The 15957-nt window shown below is 34.6% G+C and overlaps 4 protein-coding genes across 4 annotated transcripts; 3 read left to right on the top strand and 1 right to left on the bottom strand.

Annotated features, from left to right (window-relative positions):
- Positions 1-26: 26 nt before the first annotated feature.
- On the top strand, positions 27-3366 carry LOC116293737 (ADP-ribosylation factor-like protein 3). The gene is made up of 8 exons (XM_031701198.1): positions 27-131; positions 202-345; positions 412-475; positions 551-606; positions 749-799; positions 1242-1340; positions 1599-1685; positions 2084-3366. Exons 1-8 carry the CDS (start codon positions 129-131, stop codon positions 2123-2125), a joined length of 546 nt encoding a protein of 181 aa, XP_031557058.1. The 5' UTR covers positions 27-128; the 3' UTR covers positions 2126-3366.
- On the bottom strand, positions 2430-7769 carry LOC116293735 (putative isocitrate dehydrogenase [NAD] subunit beta, mitochondrial). The gene is made up of 13 exons (XM_031701196.2): positions 7671-7769; positions 7163-7335; positions 6155-6196; positions 5964-6040; positions 5754-5817; positions 5513-5575; positions 5309-5378; positions 5089-5222; positions 4783-4885; positions 4564-4710; positions 4364-4458; positions 4162-4222; positions 2430-3903 (listed from the first exon to the last, which is right to left on the bottom strand). Exons 1-13 carry the CDS (start codon positions 7761-7763, stop codon positions 3823-3825), a joined length of 1203 nt encoding a protein of 400 aa, XP_031557056.2. The 5' UTR covers positions 7764-7769; the 3' UTR covers positions 2430-3822.
- A 301-nt stretch (positions 7770-8070) lies between these two features.
- On the top strand, positions 8071-10178 carry LOC148912279 (V-type proton ATPase subunit e 2-like). Its single transcript, XM_089028575.1, has 4 exons — positions 8071-8238; positions 8693-8740; positions 9569-9677; positions 9776-10178. Exons 1-3 carry the CDS (start codon positions 8114-8116, stop codon positions 9669-9671), a joined length of 276 nt encoding a protein of 91 aa, XP_088884701.1. The 5' UTR covers positions 8071-8113; the 3' UTR covers positions 9672-9677; positions 9776-10178.
- Positions 10179-10931: 753 nt separating this feature from the next.
- LOC116293736 (sideroflexin-2) lies at positions 10932-15805 on the top strand. The gene is made up of 10 exons (XM_031701197.2): positions 10932-11054; positions 11583-11785; positions 11940-12110; positions 12351-12449; positions 13118-13193; positions 13414-13499; positions 13956-14083; positions 14878-14927; positions 15148-15245; positions 15605-15805. The coding sequence occupies exons 2-10, from the start codon at positions 11634-11636 to the stop codon at positions 15702-15704; spliced, it is 960 nt and encodes a 319-aa protein (XP_031557057.2). The 5' UTR covers positions 10932-11054; positions 11583-11633; the 3' UTR covers positions 15705-15805.
- The last annotated feature ends 152 nt before the right edge of the window (positions 15806-15957 follow it).

Genomic DNA, 15957 nt, shown 5'->3' with positions numbered 1-15957 from the left:
AGCTCGTCCATGATCCTGGTATGACGTCACGGACCCCTCTCGGCCGCCATATTGTTTATTTGCAAGAACTCGACAACGCGAACTTTCCTTTACTTCTCTCAAAACTGCGTGTTTATTGTCGATATAAAATGGTAAGAATGAGGTGCAAGACTAGATATGTATTCGGTATTCGTTAGTCTAACTAGCTGTTGTTATTGTTAGGGTCTGTTATCTTTACTTCGTAAGCTCAAATCTGATAAAGACATGGACTTGAAGATCTTGTTGCTCGGGTTAGACAACGCGGGCAAAACAACTATCCTCAAGAAACTTGCTTCTGAAGAGATTAATCACATAACACCTACTCAGGTTAGTTTTCTGTGGATCATCTCAGCTCCTGTGAACCTTCAATTGACGTTTTTGTTTGATATTCAGGGCTTTAACATCAAATCTGTTTCGTCTCAAAATGGCATAAGACTCAACGTGTGGGACATCGGAGGTAAGAGCTATCTTCATTATCAAACAACAAACTCAATAACACACCAGTACTAGCCTTGATTTATTGTCTATTTAGGGCAAAGAAAGATTAGACCGTACTGGAAAAATTACTTCGACGACATAGACGTACTGGTAAGTAGCTAGGTACAAAGATCGAGCGAGTTATGGAGCATAAAACAACCTTTTCTATAACAACAAGGATCTGATCATCTTGATTGTATTGTAATGCTACTTCAGTCTTGCCTTATTTATTGCTTATTATTTCTGTGTTCAGATATATGTGATAGATAGTGCAGATCGCAAGCGGATGGAGGAGACTGGTGTGGTAAGTGAAGTTCGTTCTTTGGTTGCTAAGCGTAAACAGTCTTGTATCTATAATAAGGTAGAACCGCAAGATAGACCTAGTTTACCCGGCGTTTGCCCGCACAATCATTAGACCAAAACATCTCTCTGAGATTTTCACACTATCACAGACAATAACAAATAAAACAGAATTTTCTTATTACAATTAGAAAAATTATTATCAGTATTTTTTTTTCATTTCTTCAATACGTTTCACGTAATAATAATAATGATAAAATATTAAATTACAAGTTTATGGTGTAAAAGTAGAGATGACTAGCTAAAAACTAGTGTGAGCTGTGTCAATGTTTCTAATGAAACAGTAATGATAATTTACCTTTTTATCATTGGTGTAAAAGTATTTGAAGGAAGAATGTCGATCTAATGAGGATTGCGAATGTAAGAAAAATGTCTTTTTTCTTCAGGAATTGGCTGAATTATTGGAAGAGGAAAAATTGCTTGGTGTCCCACTGTTAGTGTTCGCCAACAAACAGGATCTACTTAGTGCTGCTCCAGCCGCTGAAGTAAGTGAATACTGATAATAGGGTTAAAAACAATATTTCCTGCTCAAGAGAGAGAAAAATGTGTAGATGTGTGAGACTAGGTTTGGTGTGATTTTAGCTTCTTATCTTGTTATCATGCAGTGATTGATTATCAATTAATAAGACATCATGTGTGACAAAAACTAGTGCAATATTAGTGAACAAACAAAAACAATGACACAAATAAAGAATCGTATTACTGCAGAAAATGATATCTGAGCTAATGTTGTTTTTTCACAGATATCAGAAAAATTAGACCTACAGTCAATCCGTGATAGAGCATGGCAAATACAGGCATGTTCGGCTATCAAGAATGAAGGAGTCAAGGTATGTACCGTCAACCAAACATTAGTGGGCTTACATCTATCAGAAACATTTTACCACTGTTGGTATTAATATGTGCTGATCAAGGCAAATTGGGCAAGAGACTACTGTTAGATGAATTGATGTAGTACGTACATGGAAGATGAATTGAACCATTTATTTGATTGACAGTAATCTGTCAACTGCTCTCAACATCACTAGTTTTGTCTCAATCATTGCATAGCAATGAAAATAGTGGTAATATACAAATTGGCCACGTCAAGACCATAGGCAGATGTAGTTTTATTCATGATGCGTTTCAAATTCATATTATTACTCTCATGATATTTATTCAAAAATATTTCTTGTTGTCTTCTGTTTTATTTGGTGAATATTTGACATATTTCTATGTTCATTTACAGACGGGAATGGAATGGGTTGTAAAAAACATGAAAAAGAAGTAAAATAATAATGAAGACATGGGATTATCGTAAACACATACTGTACTTTCAAGTAGGATTATTTATTTACCAGCTACATCATTTATAGCTGCTGATGAAAGGTTGGCCAATGCTGATAAGGAATTTCAAATCTTGAAGACTTATTAATAACATAAATAGATTAGTGTGCCGTATAAACATGGTTTAGAACTTGATTTCTTTTTAGAAATTTTGACTGGGAGAATTAGGGAATGCTTGGGAGAAGAGATTAATACTGGTTTAAACCATGCTAATCAAAGTACATGTTATGCTACAATGTTCCTTGAACTGTAATCATGATTTATTTTATTTTCATTCAATAATAATTATTATAAAAGCAAAAACAGCCAGGAAAAAAGTATCAAAAATGGTACAAAATTGTGGCTTATTGTTATTTGAGAGATGATACATTAATTACGAATAACTGCAATTTTTTGCCTTCCATAAAAACATTTTCTTTTATTAATAAACAATGGAAGATATGGGTAAAAAATTGAGTGAATAACTTCATCACTCAACAAAATTTGGCCAGAGAATTGGATTTTGAAGCATAAATATTAGTTACTTGTATATCCTAAGATTATGGGAGCATTTTGCAATATCAAAGTTGGGCTGATGCATTTAATCTGCAGTTTTTTGCAACATTACATTTATAATATTGTATTGCTGTGACAATATGCTGCAGATATTAACACTAGTAATGGAGGAACTACTACATTAAACTTAAATTAGGAAAACCTTGATCTCATAATAATCATTAAATTGTGCCATGAGATAATATTAATTTAGACAAATTGTATCTTTACTAATACAGTGAAAAGTTTGCTGAATTAATACCATGTATGTGTAATATAATAGCTCTTGTAAATCAGGCCATTTAACACATTATAGATGCATGGTAGAACTTTTTTGTGATGAATCTTTTCTGTTTAGACTTGAGAAAGTCTGCATGAGTATTGCTTATCAATATCAGTAAAGGTTTTAGTTTGACAAATTCATTTAATTAATGTGTTGATGTTAGTGTATATAGTTGTAGCTTGTATGAAATAATGATAGTAACATGTCAGTCTTGTTTCTTGATATTAATTAAATGTGTTGAATGTTAGACAGTATATTGTTTTAACTATTCATAGATCCAGCTACTGTAATACTGTTTTGTTCATTAATAAAATAAAGTTTCTTGGGCAGTTCCCACGATGGTTCTCTCCAAGATTTAACACATTAAATCTTCAAAGATTTTAGAGATTATGGAATATATCTGTAACAAACACGCTCTTCTTGTCATATGATTCCTTTTGATAGCGAAAAAAACCCCTTAAATAACTATTTTTGTTTCATTTCTCACTGACTTTATCCAGAGGCCATGCAGGTGTTTTGTGACACCACATTTTATGGCCAGAGGTTAAATGATTCAAAACTGTTTCCATGACAACACATGAAATGTGTAGGCTAAATAATACAGTATTATTTAAGAAGTTGCCAACATTTTGACATTCGTAATTTAGCAGTATTTAATATTGGAAGTCTTTTGAACATTTGCCGTTATAATAATTACATCCTCTTTTCTTGTATTATTATTGTAATGATATTTTATAAGATTCTCATTCATCTTGCAGCAGTTTCACAGAAACCTGATGCTGTTAAAATAATATACTGGTTTCAAATTCTAGATTGTAGTTGAGTTAATGTGGATGCAAGTTATTTATCACAGCTTGCATAAAATCTGAGGTACTGGCACTTCCACCCATGTCCATTGTTAAGTTCTATAAAAATACAGAGAAGAGAGTCAGGAGGATGTGTGTTGTATAGTTCAAAAATACACGTCTACATTTTCTTCCATTGAGGGGAATGAAATTTCCAAGGGTGGGGAGGTTCTGAATAGGGCATATTGTGTAGTGCAAGAAATATCCATACCTTCCCCATGAGGGGGGATTGAAAAATGCAAGAGGTGAGGAGTTTCAGAAAATATCCATTCCTTGGTGTTGACATAAATGCATATAGGTTAACGAATTTGATCATACCTTTCCAGATTCTATAGTCTTTTCAACTGCCTCCTTTATCAGCTTGCCATAGGAATTCAAGCTATAAATACAAGCATAAGAGCAGTTTTACTGGTTGTATTATATGGTAATATGTATTATAGCTAGTGCCAGTAAGTAATGCAGTATGGTAAGTACAAGGGTGTATTTAATGGTTATGGGTTTACTGTTGGGAAGTACTCACTTGAGATGATTCAGCATATCAACTGCGGCAAGCAACATGGCTGTTGGGTTAGCAACATTCCTGCCAGCCATAGAAGCATAGGTATGCCGTGCACCCTTCAAAGAAATGACATCCATATTGGTTAAGTGTATGGTGGCCATCGATAAGTTAACGTACATCATCAAAGTGGGATTAAAAACTCAGATGTAAACGTAACTTACAGGTTCAAAAAGGGCAAAGTGACTGCCGATGCTGACGCCAGGTACAATGCCAGCACCTCCTACCAACCCTGCTCCAACATTATCAACAATGCTGCCATAAAGACTGGGAAGTACCATCACATCAAACTGATGAGGCTTGGAAACAAGCTACAAAACAACAATGATACCAATAAGCTGGAGAATTATTCTTGATTAACAAATGAAAAAAACAAGTCTTGCCTGCATGCAGGTGTTGTCTACTATCATTCCCTCAAACTTGATTTTAGGGTAGAGTTTTGAAACCTCATCACAAGTTTTTAGAAACAAGCCATCACTCTTTTTCCTGAAAAAGAAAGAAAATCTCAAATTGTATACTCCGAAGTCTCTACGTATGTCAATGTAATGTTAAGGATAAAGTAATATTAGCTGACCCAAAGTTGTAGAAATGTGTTGTATAATCCTTCTGCCACTTCAGGAAGGGTAATACAGATAAAGTGATCAAAACATGACAGCATGTTATAAGTACAATAGAGCAGATGTGCTTACATGATGTTTGCTTTGTGTACTGCAGTAACCTTCTTACGCTGGTGTTTTGTTGCATAATCAAAGGCAAATTTAGCAATTCTTTGTGACTTCTGTCTTGTGATCACCTTCAGCATCTCCACAACACCTGGAACACTCTGATGGACATCAAGATAAAAATACGAGTTGATAAGTAAAAACAAATTAAACCAATTTACAGAAGATCCTTGATCATAGCTATTACCTCGTGTTCCAGGTGGCTGTATTCTCCTTCAGTCTGTTCTCTAATCACAACAAGATCAACATCATTGTGCCTGTAAATGATCAAATTTTGACCAATCATACATCAATAGCAATTAATGTTTCTAAATTGTTACAGTATACATATACGTGTACAGTACAATTGTCAGATTTGTATTGTATATAGTTATTTAAATTTCATTCTTGCCTTGTTTTGAACCCTTTGAGGCTTCTACAGTGAACCACATTGGCAAAAAGATCAAGTTCAATTCTGTTAGAAAAAGTAAAATAAATATAAGATGTTAAACTAAGAGAATTTGTTTTTTTTCCATGCAGTAGACTATATATCGTATAACCTTTTTGTTTGAATATATGAAAGTGTCATATGAATGCAATAATTTATATTTCTCCGTTAAAGCTAAATCCAATTCAAATTCTTTGTTACATACTTCATTCGTTGGTTGAGGGAGAGGTGATCTTGTGTATTGATATTTGATGGCGTTGTTAGTGCACCTAAAACAAAACAAGTTATCAGAGAAGTATTTTTACTTCAGGGAAAAACACAAAGAAATGTCTGAATCTGAACCACTTAAAATATGTGCAAGACTGATAATATTTCTCAATCACATTCTTCTATAAATAGTAACTGGTTAGTTTACCTTTAAGTGCAACACCAGTTCTGTTTAGTGACTCTACTACATCCTCTAGTGTGTATCTGTTGCCATATCCCAAGTCACTGCGGAAGAGGAATAATGGAAAAATGATGAGGTACATATACTATGAATAGTGAGAGCTATAATCTGCAGCTGGTTGATACTATTATTACACATGAACTAGACTTGATTATTACCTGACATTGACTTCCTCCCAGTCAACAGGAACTCCAGTAACCCTATGGTAAAAAAGTGAACTGAATAATGCACCTATCAGCGGCTTCCCCGTGGGGTCGACCCCCGGGCTGACCAGGGAGATGGGTGGGAGAATATAGAAGGATTAGATCCAGTTATTCCCCCTGGGGTCGGGAAAATTTGCGACATTGGTTTCGTGGCTAAAAACTGAGGTGGGGGATTGCAATGAAATTATTTTCATTGCGGAGGTTACCAGGGGGATTGATTTTACTCTCTAGTTAAAGAAATAGCTTCTGATTTTAAAAATTTTGAGACCACGGACGTTTTTGGTCCGGCTGGGTTACCTGTGTTTATTCGACAATACCCAGATGCTTCTGCTCGTCAAGATGGCTGACGAGGTGAGAGAATTCCACTGTGAAGTATTTTTTTTTGGACATTCTTTGTTGTTACATAGAAACGAAATCGAAGGCAACTTGATTTACTTTTTACTTTTAAATGTGAATTCTTCAATTCATGAGTTTTTTTTCAATCTTTTCAATGAAAAACTACCTGAAATATCGAGCAAACCGCACGGGTTACGCGTTGAGTTCAGTTTTCAAAATACAATAACAATAATTTCAACCAAAATGAGGGAGATTCTAGATTTGAATGCCTCGACCAGGGGACATTGAAAAGAACAACTTCCCTACCCCTGGGAAAAATGATCAACATTGTTTATGAATTTTTACAATCTCCGGGGTCAGCCCGGGGGTCGACCCCCGGGGAAGCCGCTGATAGGTGCATAAATAATGCAGAAAAATGAAGTAAAAAAATGTATAAATGAAAAATAGAAATGAAAGTAAATGACAAGACTTTAGAGCCAACTTTCTGTCTTAGGCTATTTGAAAATATGGTGAACAAATGGTAAATTTTAAAATCAAAAAAAAAAAAAAAGAAAAAAAAAAAAAAAAGAAAAAAAAGAAAAGAAAAGAAGAAAAAAAAAGACAGCCCAATTATTTATGTTAATTCACCTGAATATTTGTTTGACACAGTTAACAACCTCAGGTCCAACACCATCTCCAGGGATGAGGGTCATTGTTTGGCGACCACCAAACTGTGCAGGTGTGTTTATATTTGATTCACTTGGTTCCGCTGTGCTTAGTAATCTGCGTCCCAGACTCAGTTGAATTGATGCAGGGAAAACCTATTTATACAAGTAAGTAAACAGATGTATTACTAATATTTATAAGGCGTCTAAGGGAAGAAAACCACAATACTACTCATTAACAATTCAAATATGACTATAACAATGTACAAAATAGATATGTTTCCCTCCACATAAAGATGCTGCATGTAAAAATATCAATAGATCGATGAATAAAAGCATAATACTAAAGTGATAAGGCAACACTGTGTATAGGTACTGAATATCTTATCTGACAGCTAATATTAAGCACGTTTCAACAAAAGCTACCATTTGAACAATCAAGCGATTTCTGGGGGAAATACTTCAAACGAAAGAAAGATTCCTTAGGATACCTTTGGGTTTTTTAAAGTTCGAAGATTTTCAGCGATTCGAGTAGAAATACCGAAGACATTGGAAACACTTCTTCTACAAACCATGGCCGCCATGTTGGATTATGACGTCATGTGTGTCTAGGGTTAACAGCTGACCTTTACACGCACGGGCTCACAATGTCACGCAATGTAGTGATTTGGTCACGCAATGGAAAATTGAATTCACAGATTGTTACTTGTCTAGTAATGCCATGCCCTGACATGACTTTGACCGGCTCAAAAGTTGTTTTATGGTCGATATATATATAATCAATAAAGTTAGAATGAAATAAAATAAAGAAATGAAATAAAATTACAACTTATGGGTGTCCTGTGTTTTACTATTTTCCATCACATGGGTAGCCTGTGTCATATTATTCACATGACTTGGTCGCCATTTTGAATCGAGAAGAAAAAGGATCAAAATGTCTTCTTTGCCAAACGACGGTTCGGCTAAAGGGGCAGCAGCAATTCCAATTGTCGTAGTAACTGTTTTCTGGGTTATCATTGGTGCAGTGGTACCATGTTTTATCCGGGGAAAGAATAAAAGGTACGAATATTTCATGATTCTTAAGATGACATCAGTCTTCCTTCCGTTTTCTTTAATCTTAGATTATTCCTAACCTACCTAGATAAATGTTAACGTTTGAGAAGTTGAATCATGTATAATAATTTTCGAATATGTTAGTCTAAGCCTTTACTTTTCTCTTATTGTTGTTCTGTGTACATAATAATTTTCTCTTTTGCGTTCCAAGTAGGCAGGCTAACGTTTTAACAATGTTACTTTATATCATCTGAGTTATTCGTAACTATTATCATTTACGATGTAATGTTTTGACTTCATTGTCTTGTCTGTGGTTCTATAAAGAGTGATTATCATGTGATGTGTAGAATGCCAAACAACATACTTCAATCAATAAATATTGTTTTATTATGTTTATTAATCTTTAATTTTAGTATCAGCTGACTGAGTCTTCAAATTTATATTTCTATTCTATTTTCAGTCTTATTCAAACCATGTTGATGTTGACGGCAGTCTGCTGTTGGTTATTGTATCCTTTAATCAAGCAAGATCATATATACTAGTTGGTGTTTACATACATTACCACCATTGTCACAGTAGTTCTTGCCATTGCAAGTTCATTTGTTTTATCAGCAACTTGATCTCTGGTTGGCTAAGGAATGACAGTACCTTTTGTCACAACAACTAGCGCTATAACTATATACCATAGCTATACCTATGGTACTCTTAGGCATATGACTTTTACCATATAAGCACGAGCATATAATGACATGCATATAATTAATGCTGCATCTTGTACATTATTACTAACATCATACGATTCTCAACTTATATGAAAATCATTTCATAGTCATGGATTGGACAGATATCAATGATTTTACCACAAATTGTTAATTTCTCTTGTGCTGATTGGTTATTTTTTTATGATCAATAAGAGGACAGACAAATAAGCTGACAACGAGCATGCCCACTTTCCATTGGTTGTTTTGATCACTAAAAAACATTGAAAAAATAGCTGATGGTGAATTTTTTTGCAGTAAAAAAACAAATCGAGGTCCCTTTTCTATGGTTTGTACTCTTATCGAACATGGAATGGTGTCAGCATATGATCCATGCGATATGATATGTGCGCTCATATTGGATCAGCATATGATCCATGCAATATGATATATGCGCTTATATTGGATCATATGCTGACGCTATTCCATGTTCGATAAGAGTACAAACCATAGAAAAGGAACGTCGATTTGCTAATTGGGCATAGCTTATTAACTGTGTGCTAATATTGTTTTTGATTTGCATAAATTCTACCTCTAACAATGTTTGCATGTACTCTCCTTAACTCGACACTATGTAGCTGGTTAGCCTGTTACTTAGCACAGTTAAACCCGCTAATTGGACCAATAATAGAAGGAAAGCAATTGAAGGAAATCATAGGAATATGGGGAAGAAGACTTTAATTAATGGTAATAAAACAGAGTACATACAATAAACATGAAAATGAAAGACCCTAGTCAAGACTTTGAGTGATGGTTAATTGCTTTTTTGTTTGTATTTCTTTCAGAACATATTTCAATCACCATGTAGTTTAGCAATCTGCCAGAGTCGTTCCAATGATGAATATTATTATTAATCCTTTTTCAAGTATCAAACTTAATTGTACATTAATTTACACATAAAGCCTGAAATCTGGTTAGTGGAACAGGGGCACTTGTTGGTACAGTGTGAATGAAATCAAAGTGATAATAAAGCTGTAACTGACATCATTCACTCAAGTACATGGATATTACTATTCTGTAATTTTTCAAATATCAAAAAAAAATTACACAGTACAGTAGAATAATTATCAATGTTGGTGTTGTAAATGATAGAAGTGTAATAATAGATATATTCAATGTTAGGGGTTGATGGTAAAATGTATTGATGCTTGTAATCTAATAATTAGATTAAAGAATGTTGTGTTTTCACTTTTTGATACAACTCATATATTTTCTCCTGTTTGGTGTAGAGTGACCACAGTAAATCCGTGAAACTTTAGTAATACTAAATAGCACAATTTCATGCAAAATCCATTGTTTTCTATTGTTTAATTAGCACTATTTTGTACTATTTAATAATTAGTGTTTCACGGATTAATTGTTTGCACTCTAGTAATATGAGCAACAAAATCAATTGTAAGTCAGTTGCAAGTTGCAGACTTGTCACTCAATGAAGGTTGATATTGCAAGTTGTGGCTGCTCGTTGCAAAAAGTAGAAAAAGCAGTAAATTTTAAAAACTTGCAAAATCATACCAAAAAGGTAATTCTTTGTTTTGACAGTGAGGAATGGAAGTGTCGTCCACTTGACTTTGATTTTCTTCACAAATTATTCTTCAAAAGCTTCTTTATATCAAACTGCTTAGAGGAGTGTTAAGTAAAGTGGTCAAACTATTTTGTCATATCTTGTAACCCATTTTGTGGCTTTTTTTGATGTCAGATTCCTCCCATTACCCCCTCCCCCTGGAATCTAATTAGAACCTTATTCAGATCACATTCAAGCAATTTCAGTTCAACAAAAAATGGCCTGCTGAATTTCATGGGGTTTTAGGTAGATATGTTGATCAACAGGTAGTAAAACAATTAATAATATAAGCAATAAAATTATTGTTTTACAAATTTTGCAAAGTGTTTTTGTCCACATTACTGACCCCTCCCCCCTAAGGCGATATGCAATTCCAAACCCGTTGAACGGGCGGGTGATATGGGGCTCTCTAGTGTCTGGTTCCATTGATCGTGGAAGGCGGCTCAGAAGCCAAGTAAAACATTGTTCTAACACTGTTCTAGGGAGTAGAATGACTAGCTAAGGTAAGAACAATGCTCCTTACCACTGATAATCGATATTTTTTGCTAAATTTCCTAAATATCAGAGACCTATGTTGGTTTTTGATCAAGCGTGGTGAATACGTGTCCTCTCAAGGGTTTTGCTTTTGGCGGCAGAAAATCGAATTTAATCTTAATTTGTGAACTTCGTATAATTAGTTCTTTTGTTCTTATGAACATTTCTCGGGTTGTTAAGTTCTTTAGTAAAATAAAAGCTGATTTTCTAGAAGACAACAGGGATGATATAGCACACACTAAGGCCACTGTTACTAGTAAACTGGTGTTAGGAATGCCTTAGCTAAAGTGTCTTGTTCTCTTATTTAGTCTATATATATATATGTAGGCTATATATTATAACACCCAATATTATTATCGCTGACTTAAATTTTTATTCATTTCGATTTTTATGAAATGCTGTACTGACTGTTTTATCGAAGACTATGAACACAGGGAGCCCAAATCAAGTGATAAAAAACTAATTGAAATCTTAAACAAACGTCTTTTGATTTTCAGACCTAATGAGGTAGCTTCTTTAGTTATTGCTATAAAACTAATTAAGTTAAGATGGGTGAAAGACTCAACCTAGATGCGCCGAGATGGGACCAATCAACATTCAGTGGGAGATTCAAGCACTTTTTTGCTATTACTGATTGGACAAAAGGCTTCAAGACTAATAAAGAACTTGACGATGCAAAACAAATAGTTGAAGATTACAAGTAAGTTAAAGCTGAACTTCTTATAAATGTGAATTAAGGAAAAAAGATATTAGAAATATAATGCCTTCATTTCTGTATCTTTATTATGCATTTCCATCTAGTAGCTTTATTATGATTTCCCATTTTTCATTTCCCATTTTTCACTTTTTTCCAGACAAGGCAAAGAAAGGCCTGGACTCTCTGTTGAAGATATATGGAATGCTAAACACTTGACTGACTCTGCATTCCACCCAGATAGTGGTGAAAGAATGAATGTTATTGGGCGCATGACGTTTCAGGTGCCTGGGGGAATGGCTATAACTGGTGCAATGCTCCAGTGGTATAGGTAAGTTTAATCAAGATGATAAAGGCAACCAATCGCAATACTTATACTTACTCCATCCAATATTATAAGATCAATTGCTTATATAACATGAACACTGTTTTTCAATTGAAATGGACACGATTATAATACATTTTTGTAAATAAATAAATAAATAAAATAAATACATTTATAAATTTCTAATAAATTAAGTAACTCCCCCTTTTTTCATTGCCTGTGATCATATTATTGTATTGATTTCAGAACAGTCCCAGCTGTGGTGTTTTGGCAGTGGGTCAACCAGTCTTTCAATGCTCTAGTTAACTATACCAACAGAAATGCAAAGTCTGAGATTACTGGAAAGTATGTAAACTACATTATACAAATATTATCAGTTCTGTCACATACTAAAATTAACTTACAAAACTACTTTCTCCAAAGGCAAAGGCTCAAGCATAAAAGTGCTACTCTGACGAAAATCGCTCAAACTTGGATTCAGCTGAAAGTTCCTAAGAATGCTCTTAAAGGTCCAATAATCACTGTATGAAGTGTTTTCTCGATATTCAGGATGAAAGTATGACATTTTTACGATTATTTTTTGGAGTCTGTGACGTCATACACTCAACATCGAACATCGCTTCATACATTTCTTTGTAGTTTATAATCAAAATATCAGTAGTAAAGCCGAAAAAGAAATACCCAAACACCCCCAAAATATAAATTATAGTCACAAGTTATATGAAATAAGCACATTAACCACCCTTTGGGCTTCATAGGAATAAAATAAATTAAGGATTTATATACAAAGAAATATATGTAGCAATGTTTGATGTTGGGTATATGACGTCACAGACTCCAAAAATAATTGTAAAAATGTCATACTTTCGTCCTGAATATCAAGAAAACACTTAATTCAGTGATTATTGGACCTTTAAAGAGTATTCTTAGGAAGTTTCAGCTGAATCCAAGTTTGAGCAATTTTCGTCAGAGTAGCACTTTAATTGAATTGTGATTTTTTATCGCAACTGCAGGCAAATAGGCATTGCATATGTGTCAGCCACTACCAGTGCTGTTGCTGCATCTGTGGGACTCAATAGCCTAATAAAGGTAATTGAATAAGACATTTCCAGCTGGGTTTTTATTAAGTTTTTAAAAAATAGAAGAAGATCATGTATGTCTCATGTATGTTGTTCAAGCAGGAGAATTTTGCTCAGTTACACATTACTGCAGCATTCTCCGATTTTCAACCCTTAATGAAAACCCCGCATTTAACTTGATGTTGTTTTGCAAAGAGCAGTGGCAACTGATTTTCTCTTTTCTCTCACAGACAGCGCCACCAATCATAGCTCGTTATGTTCCATTTGTTGCTGTTGCAGCTGCTAATTGTGTCAATATTCCTTTGATGAGACAAAGGTGACAATACTAAACTGTTATTTAATTGTTAAATTGCATATAAACATTATCACATTGGTGAGGGTTAGAATAGGTTACGCATGTCAGAAAAGCATTTTATATAGATTGACAATCTTGTACCTAGAGCCTGCGTTTCTTCTGGCCTGCGGCTAAGAATAAGGGCTCTGGCATAATCCATTTTTTGAGACCAGGATTTCTAGGACTTCCGGCAAGAGCACATACATTAAAAGCTTTGCCAAAATTAATAAAATATGTTCCCCATTTCTAATTCTTATTTTGATCGGAAATAAACACAGAACTCTGCTTGAAAGCATGATTTTCATCGATAAATATATATTTCACTTCCGGAAAACTGTGCATGCCCTTGTTCTTCACCGCAGGCCAAAAGAAACTCAGGCTGTGGATATGAGATTGATAGATTGAGACCTGTAGAGTAATTTTCTTCTGTTTTTTTAGGGAGTTAATTAATGGGATTATGGTGTTTGACAAGGATGGAAATCCTATTGGTCAATCAAAAAAGGCTGCTAAAAAAGGCATAGCGCAGGTTGTTATATCAAGAATAGCCATGGCAGCTCCAGGAATGAGTATGTAATATGAAGATACATGCATGTCTGACTAAATGAATGAATGAATGAATTAATAGAGGATTGGATGAATAGATGAGTGGATGAATAGATGGGTGGATGAATAGATGAGTGGATGAATAGATGAGTGGATGAATAGATGAGTGGATGAATAGCTGAGTGGATGAATAGATGAGTGGATGAATAGATGAGTGGATGAATAGATGAGTACATTCATAGAGGATTGGATGAATAGATGAGTGATGGATGAATAGATGAGTGGATGAATAGATGAGTGGATGAATAGAGGATTGGATGAATAGATGAGTGGATGAACAGATGAGTGAATGAATAGAGGATTGGATGAATAGATGAGTGGATGAATAGATGAGTGGATGAATAGATGAGTGGATGAATAGATGAATGAATGAATGGGCAAGTGAATGACATACCCTAACCGGATGGTTTAACAAATGAAAAGATGGATGGATGAACAGATTGATTGAATGGATGAATTAATGAATATGTGCAGGATTGATGGACAAAATACTGAATGACTGGCCAACTCAGTGAATGGGCGAGTGGAAGAATGAGAAAAGGCAAATGTGTATGTGGTAGATTAATGTAGAATAAATAATTGTGGATTTGCAAATGTTGTATAAATCAGTCATTCATCAATGGATTGGGAATGATACAATTATCTGCATTGAGAATCAATGATGCATGAATTATGGGATAAATGAGTTCAAGGATTGGTTGAACAGGCAAATGAATGAATGAGATTACAGAAAAATTAACCCATTCCCTTTTCACAGCAATCCTTCCCATTATCATGGAAAAGTTGGAAAGATATCACTTCATGCAGGTATATATCTCCCTTATTGTTTTTATTACTTATTCCAATAGTCCCCCTTTCCAGTCACAGTTCACTGCCTTTGCATCAAAGCAAGATGAACAGTGAGCTTGTAATGATAGAGACCTTTTTTTAACACCTTGGACAACTATGAAGGAGAATATTTAGCAGTACATAAGAACTAACAATAATATTGTATCCTAATTTATATTTTATTTTTATCACGTGACAGAGGATTCGTTTTCTACATGGACCATTTCAGATGTTAATGGTTGGGGCTAGTTTGACGTTTATGGTGCCAGTTGCTTGCTCAATCTTCCCACAAAGATGGTGAGTTGTATTTCTGCCAGAAACACCAAGAATTCTATTCATGCCACACTCAATTCATGTGTTCATTTTGTGGAGGGAGGAAAACCACACAAAACCCTATGGCAACTCAAACAAACTCAATTCCCACGTGGGATCAAATCTGCAGTAACCTTATGGCTTATTCCTTGATCATGAAAGTGAAAGATAAGGCACCAGCATACCTTACTCTTACACAACCTATAATGCCAAAGTCCAATTCAGTCTCTGAGAGTTAGTTGCTGCTCAGGGTTTGAGAAATTGATGTTTTGTTTGGTTTAATTTAATGGTTTGCCACCTTACAGTATTATTTAGGAATTTCCCATGTGTCTTTTGTATTTCAGTTCATTGAAGGTTCAACATCTAGAGCCAGAACTTCAAGAGAAAATAAGAAGGATGGGAGGACCAGCCATTGATAAGGTGTACTTCAACAAGGGACTATAATTATACTGTAATCAATCTGTCTTGGGTGTACAGACCAGCAGCAGATTCAAATCAATTGCCAATAAGTATGCTAATGAAAATAAAATGAGTGGAATATTGCATCATTCTTGTCCTCGTCAGTGGCATGTGAGACCACACCCAACACCACTACAATTAACGCTTTTCTGTGTGATGGGACTAATCCTGGATCTGCCCCTGTTGATTAATATATTTTATAGAGCTTTTCTTACTTATCCATAACATTTTTTATGGA

The sequence above is a fragment of the Actinia tenebrosa genome, unplaced genomic scaffold, assembly GCF_029948245.1.
Source record: "Actinia tenebrosa isolate PJP-AT-01 unplaced genomic scaffold, QUT_ActTen_1.0 PGA_scaffold12__29_contigs__length_12842862, whole genome shotgun sequence".
Taxonomy (NCBI): Eukaryota; Metazoa; Cnidaria; class Anthozoa; order Actiniaria; family Actiniidae; genus Actinia; species Actinia tenebrosa.
Note: the sequence above shows the minus strand (reverse complement) of the source record. Positions and strands in the feature narration are given on the sequence as shown.

Excerpts from the sequence above, each read along its gene's own strand:
- LOC116293737 (XM_031701198.1), top strand. Across the intron at positions 476-550 it reads CAACGTGTGGGACATCGGAG|GGCAAAGAAAGATTAGACCG; the intron begins GTAAGAGCTATC and ends TTGTCTATTTAG. Across the intron at positions 1,686-2,083 it reads TCAAGAATGAAGGAGTCAAG|ACGGGAATGGAATGGGTTGT; the intron begins GTATGTACCGTC and ends GTTCATTTACAG.
- LOC116293735 (XM_031701196.2), bottom strand. The coding sequence starts at position 7,763 with ATGGCGGCCATGGTTTGTAGAAGAAGTGTTTCCAATGTCTTCGGTATT. Across the intron at positions 5,576-5,753 it reads TCCCTCAACCAACGAATGAA|AATTGAACTTGATCTTTTTG; the intron begins GTATGTAACAAA and ends TTTTTCTAACAG. Across the intron at positions 3,904-4,161 it reads AGACTATAGAATCTGGAAAG|AACTTAACAATGGACATGGG; the intron begins GTATGATCAAAT and ends GTATTTTTATAG.
- LOC148912279 (XM_089028575.1), top strand. The coding sequence starts at position 8,114 with ATGTCTTCTTTGCCAAACGACGGTTCGGCTAAAGGGGCAGCAGCAATT. Across the intron at positions 8,239-8,692 it reads ATCCGGGGAAAGAATAAAAG|TCTTATTCAAACCATGTTGA; the intron begins GTACGAATATTT and ends TTCTATTTTCAG. Across the intron at positions 8,741-9,568 it reads GCAGTCTGCTGTTGGTTATT|CTGGTTAGCCTGTTACTTAG; the intron begins GTATCCTTTAAT and ends GACACTATGTAG.
- LOC116293736 (XM_031701197.2), top strand. The coding sequence starts at position 11,634 with ATGGGTGAAAGACTCAACCTAGATGCGCCGAGATGGGACCAATCAACA. Across the intron at positions 12,111-12,350 it reads GCAATGCTCCAGTGGTATAG|AACAGTCCCAGCTGTGGTGT; the intron begins GTAAGTTTAATC and ends TATTGATTTCAG. Across the intron at positions 14,084-14,877 it reads CATGGCAGCTCCAGGAATGA|CAATCCTTCCCATTATCATG; the intron begins GTATGTAATATG and ends CCCTTTTCACAG.